Source organism: Symphalangus syndactylus, chromosome X (assembly GCF_028878055.3).
Source record: "Symphalangus syndactylus isolate Jambi chromosome X, NHGRI_mSymSyn1-v2.1_pri, whole genome shotgun sequence".
NCBI classification, from domain to species: Eukaryota; Metazoa; Chordata; class Mammalia; order Primates; family Hylobatidae; genus Symphalangus; species Symphalangus syndactylus.
Window position 1 is genome coordinate 21,967,592 of NC_072447.2, and position 12,112 is coordinate 21,979,703.

The window sequence follows — 12,112 nt, forward strand, 5'->3', positions numbered from 1 at the left end:
TGTCTGTAAAATAGCTACTGTATTAATTATAAAATGCATGTTTCCAGTATACGTTAAATAAACACGTTAAACCAAATACTATATTTGGCTATAAAATACATATCTGTGACATGTGTGAAATAGACACCATATTTGAGAATAAAATGCTCATGTTGAACCTGTGTCCATGCGATGGAGGAGCTGCCTCGGTCGAATGGTGAATACTCAAAACAAACTCTGTGTAGATCACAGAAGGAAGCTGGGTCACAGTCAGCGCAGACTTTAGGTGGAAGCCCACGTCTAAATTTCCCTAAAAGAACTGGCATCCTGTCTTAAGTGCCAGCTCCAAGTGAGGAGCACTCTCCTCAAACAAAATGGGTTTTGGCCTTGCAGTGATCAACGTGTCTGGGTAAGTAGAGAGCCTTGGAGGGGAGTGGGTTGTCGCCTAGCAGAGGGGCTGAGGACAGGCTGGAAGGAACCTATGATGCGTTGTCTGGGGGAGGACAAGGTGTGGAGCCCTTAAGCCTTTTCTCACCCTGATGGTGGTACAACTCTGCTTAGAAGGGGCTGTAAGTAGGACTTTACTAGGTGGAAAAAAAATCGTTCACTGCTAACAACAACAACAGAATATATATATAAAGAGCATCACAGTCAATCATTCCCATTCACGAGATCTTGATGATAAGTTATCACTGGCCCTGTATTTTTTTTCCCTCTTAAAGAGAAACAAAGCTATTTAGGAGGAAAAAAACATAAACTGATTTGAAGCCACTAGAATAATTATAAAATTGGATGTTTCAAAATAAACATATTAATATAGGGAAGAGGGAAATTCCTCAGTTATAACAAGCTTACCTGCCCTTTGTATTCCACTGGCTTCAGTCCTGCATAAATGGGCACAAAACTGCTGGCTAGGAGGACCTACATGGATAAAATAAAGAAGCAGCTCATGACTACAGGCATGAACATTCAGACAATACAGTTGATGTAGTATTGACTAGCAAAATCTCAATAAATAAGCCCCACAGACTTCAAGTGCAGCACTGCACATAATTACATAAAAGATAACACTTTTAATATCGGAAAAGACTCTAAACAGATAGGTACAAGTTGACATACTCTGACTCAATCAACTTCACCTAGGTAAAAATCAGCATTTTAATAGTAGACACACAAGTTATTACAAAATGAAATTTAAGGTAAGTCTAACTTCCTGAGTATGTAAAGGTTACAGATAAATTATTTGTAATGTTCTATCATATACTGTAAAAATCATGTTACAGTTGCACTCCTGCTTTCTGGAGGAACAAAGCCCTCTGATTATGACAGGAGAGGTTAGTCCACAGCTCAGAGATGTTCTCATTTATGTCACCAGGATTTGCAAAGGGAATGACATATTTTATGTTCCAATGACGTGGTCAGGATATGTAATGGAACCCTGGCAAGCAGTGACATCAATTATGCTTTATCTCCCATTTAAACAGTTGAAAAAGATTGTCATTTAGGAAATTACCATTCCATACATCATAAGAAGCTGGGCTCTGATAGCTTTTCTGAAATGTAAATGTTTTATTTTGCAGTTTCCAAATCACTAGTGTTCTATTTGAAAACATACAGCATTAGATACTGAATATTTTTTAAGCTATAATCTTTCAACTGATAAGTGAAAGACTCTGGCTGTTTGTTGTCAAAGATTTCATGAGATTTTTTTTCATCATACATTATTCAGAAATGGATTATGGCTCAAATGCTGACTTGCAGATCATCCATTTACACTTATTTAGAACTCAAAAGGCATTTCCTCCAAAAATCAATGTTATAGGTATAGTTTTTGGGTCAGCTCTCAAAAGCCTATTTATTCTGAACTGCAAGTAAATTACAGACTCAGTCACCAGCATAACAGTTTCCATAGGAAAATCCTCTTTTGAGCTGTGACCCGACACAGCTGGAACCCACTCTTGCCATGTTTATTTCTGCACCAGGTACAGGGAACTTCCATAGCTTTCTTATGCAGTGGTTCTTCCTTGGACATGTCTCCTGTTTCCTCATTACCAAAAAACCCACTGAAAGGACAGGGACTTGTGTCTCTCCTGGTATGTCCAGCCCTGGCAGAGCTAGTACTCAACAAACATCTGTTGGGTATCTCTCTCCCTTCTCTGTGATGGGAATGGACCCAACACTCCTCCACCTACCTCAATAGTGGCACTAAAGAAGGTTGCCCAGTGCTGTTGGTGGCATGTTGGTTGCAAAGGCACAGGCCTGGTTCTAACAGCTCCTACAGCAACAGGCTCCTGACAAGTGCCCAAAGAAGCTTCTGGGGCCTCAGGTTTCAGCAGTGGCAAATTCAAGGGTAACAGCACAACATAGCGACTCCAGCAGGAAAGAAGGTAAGAAATAGCCATGTGTGAAAGGGTTCTATTGCACCATGCTGGCGCTAGGTGCCAGAATCAGTTATATAATTTCTGGGTCCTGTCCAAAATAAGATAAATGCAGGGCCCCCTGTTCAGAAAGTACGGAGAATATTAAGATGTTGACAGCAGAGCATTAAACCAACAGTGAGGCCCTTTGGATAGTGGAGCCACATGCAAATGCACAGGTCATACATTCATGAAGTAGACCTTGCCTCAAATATAATGTCTCATTTAATTATTTCTCGACCCTGTCTCAAAAAGATAAAGTTGCTCAAAGGTCTCTCTGCTAATACGTGGTTGAGACTGTCCCCAGAACCAATTTAATATAAAATGTATATTTTTACCAGAGCCAACAGACACATGTCAGATTTCTCACAATGGGTCTTTTTTTCATCTTTTGGTCAATTTTATGCACATCTATCTCAATCGCTTGTTTATTGAAATATTGAAAGCATGCTAATTTGCAGCACTGTTTCCCAAAGGAAAGCAGGCACTTCTATTTATTTTTTATGTGCTTGTTTATTTATTTATTACAAGGCATAATAATCTCATGCAAGGTCTGCCAATCTTCTACAAAATGTCAATGCGGACATGCCCGCACCACGACATTCTTCTCAAAATCTCAACTTTAAATGGCCCACATAATGCAATACTGTGACATTAGAGCAATCATGTCTCTTTCACAAAGAGGCAAAGCAGGAGTGAGTAGCACCTGGGGAGATTTGGTGAAGATCACTTAATAAATCAATAGGAGAGAGAGGACAGAAAGCAGGCATCTTCAACTCCAACCCTCTCAGCCCACCGGCAGCAATGACATCATTGGCTTCAGAGAAAGGTTGTTTACGGTTAAGGTAAGTGCATTCACCCTAACTAAACCTGGCCTTATCATCAATTGGCTACACTTTTAAAAAAATAATCACAGACCCTAGGTATGTTTCGCAAGCACAATGTAGCTATTTAATGAAGTTATTCAGCAAATGCAACACTGCAAAGCAATAACTAGAGCAATTTGTAGATAGCACACATATTGTGAAATTACAGTACTTAGAGGTCTTTAAAGAACCAAAGACACTACATAAATATAATGATTTATTTCATTATTCTGCAGAGAGACATGTGGACTGCAAAAAAATCACTAACCTTAGAATTATGTTTTTTTTTTTCTTTTCCCCCGTGTCAAAGTATAATGTAGAGTTCACAAGTTAATGCTTGGAACTATTTTGAGGTATTTGGATGAAAAATGCTATCCAATTACTTTCCTACAGATAACAACAGTAAGAATCCTCCTGAATGATATGAAAAGTGCAATGAACTGGAAAATACTTGTCACTCCTCCAAATCAATGTATTTGTTTTTGTCATAGCTGACTCTCCCTTTATATGGACTGATGATTTGTATAGCAAACCAAGTTTAGTTGGGAAATTAGCTTTAGATAGTTAAGAGCTAAGAAGCTTTTCTTATTTGTAGTCAGCTTACTGCCATTTTATTGCAGGCAAATAGGATTTCCTAAGAAAGGAGATAAACACTGACATTCTAAGGTCATGTAATAAAATATTATGCCTAAACATATGCTTTTAGTGTATCTCACCTCACAATATTCCCAGTGAAATTCACCTCGCCAATGAACCTCAATACATCTACAGTACTTGTTCTCAACTGGAGGTGATTTTACCCCCTAGGGACGTTTAGCAATGTGTCTGTCATAACCTGGGGTGGAGGGTGGGGGGCGTGTCCTGCTAGCATCTACTGAACAGAGACCAGGGATGCTGCTCAAATTCCTACAAAGGACAGACAGCTGTCACAAGAAATAACTATCTGGGTAATATTCTGGGCTCTTACTGCCAGGAGTGCAGTGTTTGTGGTTGAGAACGCTGATGTGGAAAGCAGGGGTGTACTTTTCACACCCTATCACTTGGTACAGCACTTTAAATGTTGGACATATGTGAAACCACTGATTTGTGTCCTTACTAAATACACAATGATAAAAATGAGAGCTAGTGTCTTCCTGTAGCAACAGTATAAAACATTGCCAGGTGCACATTCCCGAGACGTTCTGATTGACTCTCTTCATTTTGCATTTTATAGAAAAGAGGTGTTTAGAAAATTATGTGGCCTAGCTTCCTTAAGGATTAAATTCTCAGCAAGTTTCATTTATGCCTAAAGTTTACTGTGGACTTTAATGAGAATTAACTGTTTATACAGAACTTGCTGCTGTAGTTGAAATTCAAAGACAGGTTCAAATTTATCTTCCTCAGTTTTTCCAAGATAATGACCAATCTTAAATTCAGTTTTTATTTCACCTTCACAAGGCTAAATGTGAGAGGATCTTGTTAAGAGCATTCTCACACATGCAAAGAAATTCGGGACATCCCTGCAATAGAGACAGGGTAGAATTTTCTCAAGACGGCCAGGGACACTATGGTGCAGGAAAGGCTTCCTGGGTACCTCTACATTCACACGTGTCAAAAGACCCTTTCAGAAAACACTTGTGCATCAGTCTTAAACATGAAGAATTCAATGATTTGTACCAATTCAGGGAAGCAGTGGAACTCTGCCACGCCATTGCACTGTTAATTTACACATCATTTCAGCTCAGCCTTGGAGGTTGCATATGACTTTCTTTTAACCTAGGGGCTCACCTCCCTCGTTATGCTTTGCTGAAGGCTAACATTAAAATGTGTTTGGATTTCCTAGTTGCATGCATGCTTCTAAAGAAAAAGAGCCCACAATAAAATGTGGAACTCGAAATGAATGAGTTGGTATGCAAAATGCACACACTCGACACTCGGGGGATACTGTGTAGAGCGGCACACCAGGAGAGGAATCAGGAAGGAATCATGCTAAATAATGAACAGTATGAAGAGATGGATGTCTGGAGAGTGGAGGCACTTGAAGGTGACCATGCACATCTGGTGTGTACTTAAGAGTTGATGAAATACTTTCATACATACTTCATTTGACCTTGTTCTGAAGGTCTCCATCTTAAAGATAAAGAAACCAAGGCTCCAAGAAGTTGAGACTCACCAAGGGTCCCAGAGCCCACCAACGAAAGGGTTAGGTGGATGTGTACCACCCCTCCATGACTCTTTCCCATCCCCTAAATTATCTGTATTGGCAGGAACTGATCTCAGCTTGGTGTTGATCTGCTGGCGACCCACAGACATAAAGGGTCATCCTTGGAGGGAACATTTTTCTGGGTGTGGCACCTGGAAATAAATCTCTCAGATGGGAAATAAAGACATGATTTTGGAGGGGGCCTCCTGGGACTCTGGTTAACTCTATAAAGGGGTCTCCCCTCTGCAGGCTGCCTTCAAGCAGTTGAGTAGCAGACATCATCTATGTTTCCCTTTGTCAGTATAGTCACTCTAAGTGAGGAGGGGAATGGTTGGCACCAATAAATCCTGAAAAAAGGAATGCCTTAAGGCCTGCACCTGTCTTATAACAGTTTATAAAGTAGAAAAGACTGAGTTAAATCCTCATGAACATAAGATTCAAAATTCTGTGGAAATTCAACCCCAAATAAAATGAATAGTTGGACCACACAGTCCATAAGGGTTCCAAGAAAACAATCAACTAGCATTGCAGCTATCAAACGAGTGATTTTTCCATGCTACTAAAGGTGAAGCTCATTAAGATAAATTAAGTATGAATCATCACACAAAATTATTCATTTTAAAAAAGAAGGCTTATAATGATGAGCTGTAAAATCAAATGCCTAAAGGTGGCAAGAACTCAGTAGCAACCATTTCCTGAAGTATTACAGATACCGGTTAGCACATTGTTCATGAAGACAGGTAATAAGCAAGGGGTTAAAGAATAACATTGATAAGAAAAAGTAAGTCCTATCCAGCCTGAAGAAAAGAAAGTTGTGATTTAACATGGCTTTAAAATTTCATGACAGATTCATACAAGGGCGTTGAGCAGGGGTGTGTGTGGGTTATGATGTTATTCGTTCATTATTTATGAAATATTAGCTCCATTCAGCAGGCATAAAGGGCTTTATCATTTAAAACACACTTTCACATGCTTTATCTTATTTATTCTGCACAGTAACACTCGTTAGTATTACTGTGCAAATTACTCCATTTCAGAGATGAGAAAACTGAGACTCAAAAATAATCAGTCCAAGAGGACAAAGTCAGGAAACCACAGGCCTAGACATGATCACCAGGACACTCATAAAACAAGTAATCATTCTTGAAGAGATTCAAAAACACATCAAAATACACACATGGACACACGCACATAAGCACACACTCTCACATATTCTAAGCTACAGGTTTCTAGTTGGATTTTCAGGTACATAGGCACTCTGTAACAAACAGCATCAGTCAGCTAGTGGATAATGAAAAACTAGGCATTTTAAAAAAAATTCAACTATTAAGTAGCAGGAATAAATGAGTTAATGATAAAAACAGAAAATACAACATGGAGCAAAGTTTAAAGAAGGTGAAAATCACCAGTGTTTAGTATTTCATGCTCTCCCATGCTCTTTTACTCTAACTTGAGTTTTAATCAACCTCTCTCTTTCTCTCTGTCTCCCATCCCCTCCCATCTACAGAATATCCAGATACTGGGAAGTAGACCTGTATTAGTTCATTTTCACACTGCTGATAAAGACATACCTGAGACTGGGTAAATTATAAAGAAAAAGAGGTTTAATGGCCTCACAATTCCATGTGGCTGGGGAGGCCTCACAATCATGGTGGAAGGCAAAAGGCACGTTTTACATGGCAGCAGGCAAGAGAGAGAATGAGAGAGAAGCAAAAGCAGAAACCCCGTATAAAACCATCAGATGTTGTGAGACTTATTCATTACCAGGAGAACAGTATGGGATGGGGAAAACCATCCCCATAATTCAATTATCTCCCAATGGGTCTCTCCCACAATACATGGGAATTATGGGAACTACAATTCAAGGTGAGATTTGGGTGGGAACACAGGCAAACCATATCAAGACCCCAGGCTGTGTGTTCAGAGCCAGGTGTGCCAAGCCCTGGGAGACCCACAGCTACCCATCATCGAGCTGCTTCAATGCATGGCTTCAGAGCCTCCTGTCTCCACCTAAGGGGAGTGGGGTGACCTTTAGGCAGCCTCCCCAGTCCCAACCAAAAAGGTCAGAAGCACCATCCTCCCATGGCACCACCTCAGACAACATTCTCCCACCAGCCACTTCTTTCACCAGAACATATATACTTGATCATGTCCCTACCTGGCAGTGGGTTTACTTTACTTCCTCTTCACACTTCTTCCTTTGCTACACCATCCCTAGTCTTCCCGCACTCTCACTCTTTTCCACTAAATGCTTCATGAGTATTCCAGGCATAGGTTTCACAGTTTGATAATCACCATCTGCTATCAAGGAACTATTCATCCTTCCTTCTTTTTAGTTCTGAAAAATGTTAAAACATCCTCCTAAACATGTGGAATGTTTCTTGTAGAACCTAGAATAAATGTAAATTATTCCACATTCTCCTTAAAAAGTATTACACATTTGTGTCAATAATTTCTCTTCTGTTCAATGAACTCAAGTAATTACACGAATTCTCTGAATAGTTATTATCCAAAACAAAGGAACTAGAAAAACGTCATGTTTTCTTAACAGCAATAGTTTGCTACTGCCGTTATAACAAATTACTACAAATTTAACCGCTTCAAACAAGACACATGTATTGTCACACAGTCTGAGGGTCCAAAGTCTGGTATGGGTCTTACTGGGGAGAATCCAGGTGTCGGCAGGGCTGCATCTCTTTCTGGAGGCTCTGGGGGAGAATGTGTCTCCTTGCTCATTCAGATGTTAGGAGAATTCAGTTCCACAGGTTACAGGGTAGACGCCCCCTTTTCTTTGCTGGCTGTCAGTGAGGAGCTGCTTTCCTAGAAGCCTCTGTGCTCCCCGGCATGTGGTTGCTACATCTCCAAACCAGCCATGGTACACAGAATCCAGGAAAGGTGTCCATTTTTCAAGATTCATGTACTTAGTTTGGGTCCACTTGGATAATATGGCATCATCCTCCTATCTCAGACCTTTAACTTAATCACATCTACAGAATCCCTTTTGCCAGGTAAGGTTACATCTGGACAGGTTCTGGGGATTAGTGTAAGGACAGTTTCAAGTGTCATTCTTCTGTCTGCCACATAAAAGGGATGGATAGGGAGGATGAGCATTTTATCCAGCGTGGGGTATAGTTAGGGAAGAATGCTAGACACATGGACCACAGTCACAGCTGGGCCCCAGTCAGCTATGTGATTTTGCCCAGGTCATAGAGTATGGAGGGCCCAGCTTCTTTCTTTTCTTTTGTTTTAAATCGAGCCGGTGTAACAAATGCAACCTTGGTTCATATCCATTCGTTTCACACATATTACGGAGTGCCTACACAATGGCTGGCAGTGTGGCAGGTACTGGGCTGTGGCAGTGAGCAAACCAGAGAAACCCCTGCCTCTTGGAGCTTACATTCTGGTGAAGGAGGATGGACAATAAAAGCTAAACAGGACAGCAGTAAAAGAGGTAGCATGCTAAAGAGTGATATATAAATCAGGAGGGATGTGAGGAGGTCAGGGGCTGAGAGTTCTGTCATTGTAGACAGAAAAGCCAGGGATGGACTCCGTGAGAAAAAGAGAGCTGGGGGCAGAATCCCCCTCATTTTATGTCACAAGAGCACACAGTCTGTTCCTAGGTAAACAAGAAGACGCATGTCTGCCCACCGCAAGCCTTATCTGTCTGTACTGGACATTGATGACTTAGGACCACTTAGCATGGGTTGCCCAGCTCTTCCCTTGACACTGTCAAGTCTACATAATATTGTAATAAGATTATAGAATAATGTCATTTTATAAGATAGAAACTCTTGTAAGTGAGAGACTGACGTAATAGGGATATCGAGGAAAAATATTCTAATCTATTAAGTGGCAAAGTAATTTTACTTGTCAATTCAATATTTCATTAAGTATTTCAAATGACAGCATCAGAATATATGGAATCTTACCACTTACTCTCAACCCATTACTTTCTGCTGTATGAAAACATACATTCTCCATATTACCTGAAGCTTGTTATGATTTACACTAGAGGGAAAAACAAGAAAAAATTCCAAGAGAAGTACACCCTTTCCACCCGACAAATATTCATTGCATTACCACAGCAGGCACATTGGTATTTGGAAATCAACCAGCTGAAGTATTTCCCAGAGATAATGAATTCTCAACCAACCAACTTTCAAATGTGTTTGGATAGAAAGACATCAGAACAAAATGGAAGAAACAAAATGGAACATTAGATTGAAAAGTTAAGAGACCTGGGTACAAGAATTAGCTCCCACTGCCACGCAGGATAATCTTGGGTACATAGGTACATACATCACATAAAATCTTTCCTTTCACTTCTCTGTTAAAAACATAAAAGGGATCAGGTGTAGTGGTTCACACCTGTAATTCCAGCACTTTGGGGGGCTGAGGCGGGCAGATCATTTGAGGTCAGTAGTTCAAGACTGGCCTGGCCAACACAGTGAAACCCTGTCTCTGCTACAAATACAAAAATCAGGTGGACATGGTGGTACATGCCTGTAATCCTAGCTACTCAGGAGGCTGAGGCAGGAGAATTGCTTGAGAGACAGAGGTTGCAATGAGCCAAGATTGCACCACTGCGCTCCAGCCTAGGCAAAAGAGCAAGACTCCATCTCAAAACAAAAACAAAAACATAAAAGGGTCATAATAACACCTACCCTACCTGATTTACAGAAGGACTTGAAGGACTGAATAAGAGAGTACATGTTAAAAACCCTACATACACTCCAAAGTATTAGCCACATAAATTTCGGGAATTATTATTGCTACTAAACTGCATCAGCGACTTGCCTCACATCATCCTGAGAGATCCGAACATTGCAGGAAAACACTGAACAAGTACAGGGAGCTTTTGGATCACAGTGCATCACAAGGTGGCCTCAGGAGGGATCCTGGTGAATACTTTCATCAAACACGTAATTTACTGAGCACTCAACCATCTATCGGGCCTGATAAGAGACACAGGATCTAAAGAATGTGGTAATGCTCATTACTTTATATGAAGTATTGAAATCAGCACTTGCTGATTTCTTCAAATAGGAAACATGGCTTTGTTACCTTAATGAGGTCCTCCCTGGAGGAAAAAGTGGAGACTAAGTGATTTTCTCTGGTTTTGGTGTTGGTGATGGATACGTGCAGTCGGTTCTGGGCCAGCTCGTGAGCACTGGGAGGAAGAATCGACTCCATTCCACTTCTAAAGAAGAAAAAGCAATCTGAATTACTCACCTTTAATTATTGAACTCCCTGTAAATATTTTACAAGAGAGAATGCTGAGCTTGCCACAGTTTGTACAGAGAGTCGTCAACATTCTGTCTTCATGTACTTTTGGGCAAAATGTACTCTGTATACCTCAGTCGGGCCATGAAGTCATAACCGGGCGTTACTGCCCCGAAAGACTGCCTTCTGATTTCTTCGGCAAACTTGTAGGTAAATTGGTTACATTCCTAAAAAAAGAAAATTAAGAAGTGACCCTAGGTGTTGTAAAGAAAAAAATCATTCCACTTCTAAAACTTGGGATTCTATAGACCCAACAGCAAATGTAGGGTGTCACATTATTAAAGGTGTGCAAATTCCCCCCCTGGCTGGGGCCTCACCCACCACTCTCAGGCCCTTTGCAAGGTATACACTCTCAGAATCCTAATCTTTTTTTGTTTTTTCCTTTGTAAAGCACCTTAAATGGCCTTCGCCCCATCTGAAAATCCTTGAAGGCTCAATCTGAATTTTAATTGAGCACATTCTTCAAAAGGTTTCCTCAGCGCAATTAACCTTCTCTCCCACCCATATTTTGTGGTCTCAGCAGCAGTTTGATTACAAGCCTGCAACAAAGCTGATTACAAATGACAGCACCAGTGACAGAAATAGGAGTGGTGACGTCTACGGTTTGCACAGACTGAATCCGAGTCTTCGGAGATTCATCTTGGGCACTGGTATTTCATAAAGTCTTTCAGGGATGCTCGTGTCTACCCTGGACTGGGATCCACAGAGGTGACACTGTCAGTTCATCTTCACATCACCCTGCAGGGTGGGTATAACCATCCCACTTGACAGACAAGAAAACGGAGGATGGGAGAGTTTAAGTACCTATCCCAATATCTCATTAAAAATGAGTCTCAGAGCCAGGATTTACACCTAAGTCTGTTTTGTATTAAATAATGAATTAATTTGGCAACTAACTGGGCACCAGGTACTTGGCTAGGCACTGGGACTTGGAGAGGACAAGATAGAAAGAACTTGTGCTCATGAGATTCATAAGTACCTCCAACAGCAGGTCACAGAGGGCTATAAGAGCCCCCATGAGGATGTGTTTGGCTCCCATTTAGTGCAAAAAATAAATAACAACAAGTAAACTGTTTTGAGAATATGAGGACATCAAGTCTCAAATTCAGGTAAATCATTCAATGTCTTAACATTGCAGAATTGCAGTTAAGTGGCTATATTATTGCAGTAGTCTCTCCTCTCCCCACAAAGATGTCCACATTCTAGTCCCTGGAACCTATGACTAGGAGACCTTCTATGTTAAAAGGGACTTCGTAGATCCAATTAAGGACTTTGAGATGAGGAGATAATCCTGAATGACCTGGGTAGGCCCAATGTCATCACAAGGTTTCTTGTAAGGGAAGGAGGGAGGTAGGAGAGGCGGAGTTGGAGAGATTTGAAGATGC

The 12,112-nt window shown here is 40.8% G+C and overlaps 1 protein-coding gene across 6 annotated transcripts in view; it reads right to left on the reverse strand.

Moving 5' to 3' along the window:
* PNPLA4 (patatin like phospholipase domain containing 4) overlaps positions 1 to 12,112 on the reverse strand; it is a 28,934-nt gene that overhangs the window by 12,429 nt on the left and 4,393 nt on the right. For 5 of the 6 annotated variants that reach the window (XM_055267194.2, XM_055267196.2, XM_055267195.2 and 2 more), the window contains exons 3-5: positions 10,800 to 10,894; positions 10,509 to 10,644; positions 835 to 900 (exon numbers count right to left, since the gene is read on the reverse strand). In XM_055267194.2, coding sequence (XP_055123169.1) covers positions 835 to 900; positions 10,509 to 10,644; positions 10,800 to 10,894 — 297 coding nt within the window. The remainder of the gene's footprint in view (positions 1 to 834; positions 901 to 10,508; positions 10,645 to 10,799; positions 10,895 to 12,112) is intronic. The other variant, XM_063634960.1, reaches the window with a different exon arrangement.